A 12,406-nucleotide genomic window follows, 5' to 3' on the forward strand; every position below is an offset into this window, starting at 1 on the left:
CCAACATCTTGCTTAGTATTATTATTTTTTTGACAAATTAATGAAGGAAGGACTCAAACACTGGCACCCGCCTGAAAGAGCTGGGTGCTCTACCAACATTTTGTTTATTTTGAGTAATAATAAATTGGGCCATACTAATAAGAACATGGAATGTACATTTAAAATAATTCCATCATTTTGTCTAAAATAGAAATAGAAATGAAAATTTTGAGTAAAAAAAATTGTGTAAAATTAAGTTAAAACTATGTACAGTTAAATTTTGCCTTATTATTGTCCCAAAAATGGTTCCCTCCATATATTCTTGTCCACAAATTAGAACATATTGGTCAAAATATATCATTAATGTAATTCAGGAAAAAAAAAAATACCACTATAATGTCTTATACGCAACATTAATGTGACATGTGAGTCTCACGTGACTTTTTCCTTTTTAAATCCATTTTCTAATATAAAATAAATAAATAATTTTTAAGTCTTTACAAAATTATAAGGGTTATTTGCTAATGACAATGCTTGGAAGTTCATCCTCCATCTATTGTTGTCCAATGTTATTGGAACATGGGTTTAAAAAATAAAAATAGGCATTAACCATTTTTTTTTACGGATTCTTTCCTTTCGACACCTGTTTGCCGCCACCACCACCTTCCTCCACTGCTTGTTTAAGAAGGAAAGAAGAAAAGAAAAGAAAAAGGAAAAGAAAAACAGTTTAACCCGAAAAAACAAAATGAGTAATTTCCATCTTTTTTTTATTTTTATTTTTTATTTTTTAAAACAAATGTTTCAATGACATTGGACCACAACAAATGGAGGACCCAAGCATTATCCATTTGGCTAAATTGATAATTCAAAGAAGTTTTGTAAATCTAAGAAACTTCAAGAGGATTTTTTTTTTTTTTGGCATTTTCCCATAAAATTTATTTATTTTATTTTTTAAAAAAAGAAGAAGAAAAATATGAGTCTAACGTATCCAAATATATCCAATCATAATCATCCAGCTATAGAAAATGCAAAACCTTCTACGCCAGCAACCAATTATTGAAAACCTACCCTCCAACTCTAAGCCATCTACCATATGATTTATGAAGAACGCGAACCTACCTATCTGGTAGCAGCTAAGCATGACCAAAACTCAGCCAAACCAGCATTCCAAAAATCTAGATTTGACATAACATTTTGATAGAGAAACCAAACTGATGAAGAAAAAAAGGTATACAATGTCAATTTACAAAGAGAAACGAACAAGTAGGCAAGCTTTCCATTATGAGCCAACAATAAAAATTATACAATGAAATAGACAAGAAATCTTGTCTTTTCAGGTTATCAAGCTGGTTTTAGTTATTCCGTAGCAGGTGAAGACAATGAAAGGTTTAAAAGGAATCCAACCATGATTCCAATGAGTCCCACAAAAATCGCAAATTTGAAGGAGAAGCTGGGGTCACTTTTCCGATTTCTTCGTCTCTTCATCATTTCCTGTAAAAGAGACAAGAACATACAGAAAACATAACAATAGTAGTCAAAATTTTCAGCAGCTTACGATACAATATGTTTTGTTCAGTGCATTTGCATAATGACTTGCAGAAATCTATCACAAACTTTAACCAATCGCATGCCCTGACCTAGGAAAAACACGTAGAGGGAACGAGCACAAGTAGTGGAGTCCCATAACAGGATTGTAATCGAATCATTATATTCTCAATTAGCTCAAGTCAATCTAATATTTTTCAACTGAATGTGCATACCATTCATCATAACTCAGCTAATTATTGAAAAGATTTCGAATTATCTGCCTGTTCTGACCATCAATTAGGTCATTTTATTTTTTTGTCACAGGATATATATCTCAGAAGTCAATTGATAGAAAACCCCAATCCCAGTCTTAGCTGCTGTAAAACATTTTATACCTCCTCAGGAAAATGTAATACATTTTTATGCACAATCTGTTAGAAGAAGGTATGACCAGAACCAAGTCAAACAGACCAACTTTTAAATTAATTTTCACAGCCTTCATAGTTTTTTGAGGCTTCTCGGTGGGTAATGCCATAATGTAGCATTTTTCTCGACCTATGTTACTGAAACCTTATAACATAATAAATTAAATTAGTAGCTGCACATTCCTAACCCTTTCTGTGTATGTTAAGGTCATATCTATCAAAAAATCAAATCAGAAACAAGAATGGTAGGAGGAAAAATATACAGAGCACACTAACCAGTTCCTGATGCAACTGCTGTGTCTGCCGCACGGCTGCATCTCTGTCATCCTTGAGGCGCTGTAAAGCCTTATTCTACATAATGATAAGATAAAAGTAACAGAAATAAGCATATAGAACAAGTCTAAGAAAATTTAATATTCTTGCTCAATAAACTACATATATAAACACACATGTATAATATCAATTACCAACTAGTAGACACACAATATTTAACTAAAAAAAAAAAAAACTAGTAGACACACAATGGACTAATGGAGAACTATCAGAAAAATGACCTTTCGCATTTCATTACTTAAAGCCATTATCTTGATTTCTTCCCCAAGGAAGTTCCCAGAAATAGATTTACTGGACAAAGTTAAGTTTCCAAAAATAATGATGCATCTTCTTTTATGAAAGTGAAGCAAATTGACAGCATAAAATCCCAAACACCAGAGAATGAAGTGAGTTTCATGTGCAAAGATTATATCATTCTTAGTTCTGGAAAAATCTCCAGAACTCGTCCTACATGATTCCATCACTCATCCACTCATAAATGAATAAGGAACTGCCCACACAATAAATAACAAATATAACAGAAAATACAGCTCAGGAACACATAAAACTATATAAAAGGTTAAGTTATATTATGATTGTTTAAAAACAGCTGAGAAGATGAAACCAATTATGAGAAATGCAGGAAAGACCCAGAAACTGATTACTCACATCATCAAAGCTTGTGGAGCGGAACATCTGCAATTGGAAAAAAAAAAGCAGAAGTTATGACGAGGAAAGTTACGTGCAAGATTTTATCATCCATATCAAGAAATTAGTGGAGCAACTGTGCTTTACATTACAGGACAGAGCAATTATCAAAAATTGATGAAGTAAAGAGAAAAAAATTGGGGTGCAAACTGCAAATAGCTCTGCTCCGGTTTTATGGTAAACTATAGAGTTCTGCCCTAACTTTACTGAAAAAGAGGGAAAAAATCTACAGAATACCATAAAATTAACTAAACAAACAGCATAACTACAGTAGAACTCACAGAGCCACTTTGTTTTAAGCTCCTATCTTCTGAATTTCCACCAGCTGCATGAGGAGAGATATAGACAACTCGAAGCTTGCACTCCTCTATTGTTCTTCCACTTTCCTTAGTAAACTGGACGCAACAGTTTCCATTAGTTGACCAGGAAATATCATTTACCAAGCCATTCAAACAAAGACAGTTGTTTACAAGTAAATATTCTTACAGTATCTTGTGCAAGCTTGTCAACATCGGTATTTGGAGGCACTACCGTGCTCTGTAGGAGAAATTTATCTTTGCATTGCATGTCTGGTGGATATTCTCGTTGAGCTTGGAGGGTGACTATAGATACAGCAGTAAGTTGAAACCAGTATTAGAAATGGGGACATCTTTAATGAGCAGAGATATAAGTATTTATGAATTACGAGAGAGTGGTACACCATTCACAAGTAATTGACATTTCAACAGCAAAGTACAGAACTTTGTGTGTGTGTGTGTGTGGGGGGGGGGGGGGGGGGTTGGTTTCACCACGGTGTAGGAGATCTTCTATCAGATACCTAATTTATGGCCACTAGTGTAGCAAAAAAAACTTATAACAATGCATTATGTAGTGATACTTTTCTGAGATAAGATAGCATTGGAGGAAAATGAACCTAACAGGATAGGAGTTGCAGACAAATAACTTTGTATATTTTATTTGTTAATTTTTAGCCTCCAACTCATGCAACTGTTAAAATGGCAAAGATTATGTTTGTCTCCAAAACTTGGATAGCCGGACCAGCATTGGATGATGGCTTTTTTAAAAATATATTTACATGCATGCAAAACATTTTTGTGTCCTAGTGGTGTTTATGTGTGCTCTTTCAGGATTTAGTGTCAGGAAATCTCTATCGTGCTGTATCTTGGTCCCCTCTTCACATTAGTGCCACACACATGGCAATCACTATTTTGCTAATGTTTATGCATACTGCTACAGAACTGAAAAACCATCACAATATGTGAATAGTCTATCCTAGAGGTATCTTCATTTTCTATTAAAAGATGAGTAATACCTCTTATGACGCACGAGTCCCAAGGTTGTATAACACCAGTGTTCGGCCGAACAAAGTATTTCTTTGGGGAAGTGGTTTTGACCTTGCAAAGAAAAAGAGTGAAGCATGTAGATGATACATAATCAATTGAATATCATGATAACATTATAAATGCATATTTACATGCAAATGATTAGATTTTAATTGGATTAATTGGACATGATCAAAGATAGTACCTTAAAAGCAACATGATGTTCTGTATTGTTCATAACTTTCATATCACAATAGCTTTGTTTTTCCAGCTCAACTGATCACAGACACAAGTCCATAAGACTTTCTACAACTTGTCATTAAAAAACTACATCCATAATTAAAAACATAGAAAACTAATTTTCATTCTTTAGGATGAAGATGACGAAAGTAATTGTGTAACAATTGAACAGGATATGAAGGCAGATTGATATTATATTGTCTGTAAACTGAATTGCATTCTTTAGGAGAGCATTCATTTAAATTCATCCATTTAAAACACACCTCCAGAGAATGATAGCACCATTTTTTTTCTATCAAAAAAAATTTTCACCCCATTTTATTTTGTGGCTTAGTTGTTTCTCAACCATCTCACGAATGTATTCATTTTTTTTTTTTTTTTTTTTTGATAAGTAAAATGTATTAGAAAGCGTTCAAACTGGGAACGCGTCCCAAGAGCTATATAGAGGCCGAAGCCAGAAACAAGGTCCTAAGGACCCACCGAACCAAAAAAATCAATAAACTCATCAATGGGTATATAATTTCTCCCCAAAACCCAACTAAAAAGAGAGCTAATAATATGAAACTTCAAAGCCCCTTAAGGAAGATTTCTCCCTTTCAAAAGATCTTCTATTCTACTCCTTCCATAAGCACCACCAAACACAAAGGGGAACCACCCTCCAACACTTATGGGGGTGGGTCCTACATTACAGCCTCGCCAAGCATCAATCAAACCCCTCGAGGACCAAGGCATAACTTAATGGACGCCGAAAAGGCCAAAGATAAGGCTCCAACAGCCGTGAGCTACAGGGCAATGCAAAAGAAGGTGATCCACAGACTCGCCACTCCTCTTGCACAAACACCACCAAGTAATTTGTCTTCTCTTTCTCAAATTATCCAGGGTCAAAATCTTGCCCCAAACAGCAGTCTAGACAAAGAAGGCCACTTTGAGGGGAGCCTTGGCCATATCGTCTTCCAAGGGAAACTAGAACAATGAAAATCAGAGATACTGTATTCATTTTTAACTTTATAATTTCTTCTTTTGCTGATCATTGATCTCAATATCTGGAAATTTAAAAACATGTTTCTCAACTACCCAACATTTTGCATTTGTAGAGCATAATTAGCTTATGATTATTTTCTATAATGCTCTCTACTTTTTTCCTAAGCATTTTTTTAAAATATAATTTTCTATTTACCTTATAGGCATATGTAAAAGACCATTACCAATAATGGACCCGCATATTCATATTCCCCAATTCTAATCTTTTGCAATATTTTATTCCACAGCTTTACTGTATTAACAAAAATTTAAACTTATTCCACCATAAATCTTCTTATTTTACTTTTGATTATCAAAGAACTTCTTCTATCATTCTTCTAATACATTCAATGATTATAAATGACTTAAATTCAATATTTTCTCAAGGTAACTCTTTTACATCTTTTAAAATTCCTTATTTTTCACCAAGACCCTTAAAACCTCACATCTAACACAATTAACATGATTAAAATCGCTAGTTTTCTTCTATTTCAGTTGAACGTTTGTAGATATACACAATCCTTTGCACCTAATTTAATATAACGATAATTTTGTGCTTTTAGATTTGGTTCCTCTCATAGACTCTTACTACATTTTTAGCTCTATGTTTACACAGTTACATCATTTAAAACATTTCTCGTTTCTAGTCTTTCATCGAACTATACACCACACTGTTTTTTTTTTTTTTTTAATTGATTTTAGTTTATACCACATAATTTTCCTGTTGAGGATGTGGATGCCATTTGTATTTAAACCCCCTTTTTTCTTTTGTGTTAGACTCAGTTTGGTTGGAGGGTATTGGAAGGAAAAGAAAAGAAAGGTAATGGAGGGAAATCAAGTATTGTGTTTGGGATGGTTTTTAAAGGAAAAGAAAGGAAACTGAGGGATTTGGAAGGAAACAAATTATATAGGATGTGTTGGTTTTGTTAGCCTTCCAAAAATGGGAGTAAATGGAAGGAAAGGAAAGACTAGTTTTTTTAATGAAATTTTTTTAATACCAAATTTGCCCTTCTTTTTATTAAAGGCAAAATCTATGAAAAAGGGTATGGTAGTAAATTCATGATAATACTTTCCTTTCATTTCTTTCCCCAAACATGATTACTATCATTTCTTTTTCTTTTTCTTTTTTATCAACCATACATGATAAGTGGTTAACTATATCCTCTCATTTCCTTTCTTTTCTTCTCTCCCCTAACTAATCTTATCCTTTCTTTTCTTTTCCATTGTACCAAACACAGCCTTAGGGTTTATGTTGTTTTTGACATGCAACCGAATTTATGAGGTTTGTGTGAGAGTACTCCGTTGTAAACACCCATTATTGATGGTGAAATTTCAGGTGTTCTCCGTGGACGTAGGCAAAACGACTTGCCAAACCACGTAAATAATGGGTTTTCTTGTGTGATTGTTATCCACTAATTGTTTCTATTCCCATCATTTCCCATCATTTCCTTCATGACCATTGGATATATCAAATTTTCTCTCTCAATCAATGTTCATTCCAAAATTGTGATTGATGTGTTCATAAAAAATTACTAGGGTACATAAACACTAATTGTTGATTATATTATCTCCTAATATTAGGTATAAAAAAAAAAAAATCCCAATTAGGTAAATTTATTCATGCACACGTGCCCCCTGGTTCAATAAAGTTCATGATTTGTATTTTACATTCCTTTATTTTCTCTTTTACCCACTTAGTTTCTCATTGAATTTCTAATCATAGTGTCTGACAACAGCATACCCTTACTTGTCAATGTTCCTTGAATATGATTTCATAATGTTATGGTTCATGTTGACGCCTGTGCTACTCCCATATAATAAACAGAATACATAATTGCAGAAGGCTTCCATCACAGTCTTTATACAATTGTCAAATTCCCTCCCTCTGTCCATCACTGATTGTCAAGCAATCATTGCTACTCTCACTGATTGTTTCTCCCTTTGTCCATCACTAAACATCTATTGAATAAACCAAAAATATATAAATTATTGTTACTTATTTAAACAAACTCAACATTGAACAATACCAAGGTTGCTTCATGGATTTTTCTCATCTTTCTAAATCATTTCAAGAACCACAATCCTTCATAGACTACATCTAGTTGTCACTTAAAATATTCAAGTGTCATAAGAGTACTTGCCTGACCAACAGGCGAGTGGCTTAGCGGTACCAAGCTCCTACTTTCCAAAAGGAGTCAGGAGTTCGAGCCTCGGTAGAGGCATGTGTGTGTGAGTACCAACTAGGAAAAAAAAAAAAAAGAAAAAAAAAAGAGAGTACTTGCCTGTGGGACATGTCTCTGTCACCTAACTACGTTACAAACAAACTAGAAAACAGAGTCCCAGATGGCCATTCTTGAAGTTACAGAATCCATGCAAAGCAGAAATTGAACTTTCAACATTAAAACTAAGATAAGAATAAATGAACGCGGTTTCAATTTGTAATAATCATATGTTTTTTTATTGGTATGCACGTATTTTGTAGCAAGCTCTCTCAGACACAGATTCACCTCGTTCATCAATTGCTGATACAAATATAAATGGAATTCATCACAGAAAATCTATAGACTCAAGACCAAGATACACAGATCAGCCATTTTAGCATTCAAAATGACACATCAAGCATTTGTCACTAAATCAAACATCTCCAATAGGACCACTACTAACACATACATACATACATATATACATATAGCCCTAATTTTTATGGGTTTGTGTCTTCTTAAAGTGCTTCATACGAACACCTTGACTCCATGAGCTTTTCAATTGAATAAACTAACTAAAAATTAAGCAAAATTATGAAAAATTATATATATTGAACGTAACAATTGAAATAGAGGGAGAGATAGATTGGGCGTACATTGAAACTTGAGCTCGTCGGGCTGAACGGAGATCAACTGGTTATTACCACTCATGGTGATGATGGCCACACCAGATCGATCCCCAAATGAGCGAAACAATCAATTAAACCCTATAGCAACAACCTGTCATAACCAATAACAAAACACAAACCCTATGTCAAAATTTCTGTAGATAGAGAAAGAAAGTGTGACAGATATGCATATAGAGAGAGAAAGAGAGAGAACAAAGAAAAACCTGAAGAAGAGTCAGGATCATAAAAAGAGAAAAGATCAGGAGAAGAATGTATTAGAAGTTGGGAGTAAGTACATGTGGTGGTGGGAGCGAAAACGACGGATTGCTCGGTCCAATTCTGGGCTCTAAGGTTCAGGCACAAAGATCGGTTGGTTTTATGGTCCGAATGAAGTTCTAGAGAGAGATACTATGCTTATCTATGTGTATATATGTATGTGTCTGCGTGTAAGTTTGTATATATCATATACTATATATAGAGAGAGAGAAAATTTAAATTGTTGGGCACCCACTCGTTGCAGAGAGCTTCAGTATAAAATACAGAGAAAAGTGCAAAAAATTTCCCTGGACTGTTAGGGTTTTGCAACAAACCCCCTTGAACTACATAAAACCTCCTTCAATTAACAAATTTTTGCATTTAACCCCTTTGAATTAACAATATGGTGACGGAAAAGCAAAAGACAACATTACCCTCAATTAAAACGACACAGTTTGAAGAATTATACAAGCATTGATATATATATATATATATATATAGAGAGAGAGAGAAGAAGGGATAGATGGTCGGCCGTGGATGATGGCGACTGCGACGGCGACGAGCTCGGATCCGAAGCCCTCTCCTCCGACGCCCACCACCTCTCTGCCCTGCGCCGCTGTAAAACCCTCCAACTCCCCCTCATCTCCGGCACTCCACCGGTTCGGGTACTTCGTCAATCTCAGCCTTGGTACCCGTTCCCAGCGCCTTCTCCTCGTGGCCAACACCTGCAGCAACCTCGTCTGAAAACACGAGATGGATTGTTTGGCGCAAGATGTCCCATCCAAATCCGATTTTGACTCAACAAAGCATTTTCCCAATCGGATTTTGGGTTTAGGGGCTAATCATGGACGGACCCTTAATCGGGGATGAGAAAGATGAAACCAGACAAGACCCGTCGTCGACCCAAATCCGGCAGGCGCAGAACATGATAAGTTGGAGTTTTTACGTTGCCGGAGGTGGAATTTACCGGTGACCACGAGTATGGAGATGCGTGGTCATTGACCGTGATACGTGAACTAGCTGTAACTATTTGTTATTCAACAATGTCTAGTGTTGAAGATCCAAATACTGATATTACAAAAAACAATATATTGATTGTAGGGAGTAAATAATTTCGAAAAATTTAAGCGAACTATGTCGTAACTCAATTATTCTGATTTTTATAAACATTGAAAATTATTAATCTAATTTTTTAATTTGTAGTCTTTTTTATTAATTTTTAGGCGGTGGTCGGCTGTGATGAGGAACTGCAGTGGGCAAGGTAGCGAGGACGGAACTGATGGCGGTTCGCGGCGGCGTGACTGGCGCAGCGGTGGGCGACGGCTGGTGCAACGGTGAGCGACGGGCTCGGCTGTGGCCGGGGAGCAAGGGGTCTTCGGACGGCGGCCGGCGAGCAAAAGAAGACACAACTATCTCATTAATACCGGCGAGCTTCATATTACAGCAACAATTCACCCACAACTACTCTCACCACTGCTCTCAGCAACAGTTTCATACTACAACCTCCACCACCCTCATCGACGCCGCCATACCCAATTTCCCAACCTCCGCATGTCACCTAATTGAAGACAACCCAAGAAAAAACCACACCTTCAATTTCACCCACCACCACTTACCACTGCCCTTGATTTCACCCACCACCAGTCCCACCTCACCACTGCCCTCCATCTCTCTTTCTTTTTTCTCTCTCAAGTGTCATGCGCTCAGAGGGGTGAGAGGCATCGATGAGGTTAATAATGGTGGAGATGTTTCGAGAGGTTTGGATACAGACTAGGACTCAAAGCTCAGTGTCTAGTTTGGATCTTTGAATTGTTCTGCGCTTGATTCTTTTGGCTTGTCTGTAGATTGTGGTAATGGGTGTAATGATTCTGATTATGACCATGGGTACAATCACCAAATTTACAAATTATTCACCATCTACAGATTTCAATGTAAGAGAAATTTTATACTGATCAAAATTCTTTTCCACTGAAACATTTGATTTCAAGAGAAAAAGAAGGTTTCTTTAATTGGTTCAAGAAGTTTGACTATATATGTATCTATTACTTCTTGATGAACTTTGATAAATGTGATCTCGTATGATTGAATAAAGTTCTACAGTGAACATAAATTTTGGAGAAGATGAACAGTAATTTGTAACTATATGTGTGTGATGTATATAGACATAAGGATAAGGACGTGTTTGGGTGTTTAAAGGGTGTTTGAGTTTAATTGTTACAATAATAAGGGGCTTTAGTGTCTTTTTAACCTCACAAGGATATTATGGTCATTAAAATTATAGTGTATACCGGAACAGTGATGGATCAGACCCAAACAGTGATGGATCCCACCAGAATAGTGATGGATGGAGTGATCTGCAATAAATTTGTATAGTTCAGGGGGTTTTATGCAATTTTGATAGTTTAGGGGGTTAATTGCAAGTTTCTCAATAGTATAAGGGTTCTTTTTTTGCCCTTTTCCCTAAAATATATTACGTATAATATAGATATATGTGACTGTGTGTGTGTATATATAGTAGGAGTATATTATATACACCCAGAGAGAAAGATGGGGAGAGGGGAATAGTGGGGCACGTGGCGGTTAAAGATGTATGATGACGTCCGACTCTAAAGCGAAAGTTGGAGTGATAGTCTGGATGTGGGACCCACAGACACTCACTTTGAAGGTAGGCTGACGTGGCTTCGAGTTTAGTTAATCAATCACCCATTTTTTTTTTTTTTTTTTTTTTTTCTTTTGGTAAGTATAATCAATCACCCATTTCCTTTTTGAAAAAATTGAAATTAATTTCGTTTATATTTTTACTTAAGGTAAGTAAATTAATTTGTTTTATTTTCAATTTTACATGATAATGAACAGTTCTTCCAAATGAACCATTATTAATTTTACATCCTACTTTATTTAACTTGGACCATTACTTCTTCCAAATGACATGGCAAGGTCAAGTCTAATTCAGATTCTTAATGAGTTCAAAAAATTAAATTTTTTGAATTTTTTTATTTTAAATTTTTTTATTTATAAATAAGTATGAAGTATTTTAGAATTAATTTTTAAAAAATGTTAGGTAAGCCTTTATGCCTACTATCACAAATTATATCCAATAATCAAATTCGACTTATACAAGTATTTCTTCGACTAATTTATAATTTATGATAAAAATATTGAAAAACGTATATGCACACATATCAATATCAATGTATTCATTTCAAAATTTTAATTAAAAAAAGAAATATAAATGATTCACTATATGGTATATGAACCAAGTTAGTCTCTTTCTTTCTTTCTTTTTTTTTTTTTTTCTTTTTTTCAAGGATTGCAATGACATAATATGTGTGCAGTAGGAGATGAGTCAATGTTCATAAAAGCCCATCGATGCTCATTGGCTCTTGCCACAAAGAGGGGGCAAGAGTAATAGACATTAGTTGTTGATTCAACTTTAATACCCATTTATGTCTACTTTCTTTTTTTTTTTTTTTTGGTTAAAATATGTCTACTTTCTTCTTCCAACCTTTAGATGCATAATGTGCATTGGACCCACCACAGATTCTGTTGCATATTCAATTTCTGAAAAAAAAAAAAGAAAAAAAAAAAGAAGCTACTTAAATGGTTTCTTGAAATGGATTTACTTTAGAGACCATATATATATATATATATATATATATAAATTGCGCTAGTAAATCAATAAATATTAGATGCATCAGACAAACCATATCATTAATGTACTCATTTAATGAAATATAACATATTATATC

At 34.8% G+C, this 12,406-nt stretch overlaps 1 protein-coding gene across 2 annotated transcripts; it reads right to left on the reverse strand.

Moving 5' to 3' along the window:
• Positions 1–1,171: 1,171 nt before the first annotated feature.
• Positions 1,172–8,999, reverse strand: LOC132286739 (vesicle-associated protein 2-1). 2 transcript variants are annotated; one of them, XM_059789118.1, is made up of 9 exons: positions 8,699–8,999; positions 8,391–8,514; positions 4,479–4,549; positions 4,264–4,345; positions 3,438–3,553; positions 3,233–3,346; positions 2,913–2,939; positions 2,208–2,282; positions 1,172–1,470 (listed from the first exon to the last, which is right to left on the reverse strand). In XM_059789118.1, exons 2-9 carry the CDS (start codon positions 8,443–8,445, stop codon positions 1,336–1,338), a joined length of 675 nt encoding a protein of 224 aa, XP_059645101.1. In that variant the 5' UTR covers positions 8,446–8,514; positions 8,699–8,999; the 3' UTR covers positions 1,172–1,335. The 2 variants fall into 2 exon arrangements, with proteins under 2 accessions (XP_059645101.1, XP_059645100.1); XM_059789117.1 differs by having other exon boundaries at positions 8,627–8,999.
• Positions 9,000–12,406: the final 3,407 nt, after the last annotated feature.

Source organism: Cornus florida, unplaced genomic scaffold (assembly GCF_030987335.1).
Source record: "Cornus florida cultivar Cherokee Brave unplaced genomic scaffold, ASM3098733v1 CherokeeBrave_3.0.0_Hap2_Chr11, whole genome shotgun sequence".
Lineage (NCBI taxonomy): Eukaryota > Viridiplantae > Streptophyta > Magnoliopsida > Cornales > Cornaceae > Cornus > Cornus florida.

Excerpts from the sequence above, each read along its gene's own strand:
- LOC132286739 (XM_059789118.1), bottom strand. The coding sequence starts at position 8,445 with ATGAGTGGTAATAACCAGTTGATCTCCGTTCAGCCCGACGAGCTCAAG. Across the intron at positions 3,347-3,437 it reads ACAAGCTTGCACAAGATACT|TTTACTAAGGAAAGTGGAAG; the intron begins GTAAGAATATTT and ends TGTTGCGTCCAG. Across the intron at positions 2,940-3,232 it reads GCTTAAAACAAAGTGGCTCT|ATGTTCCGCTCCACAAGCTT; the intron begins GTGAGTTCTACT and ends TTCCAATTGCAG.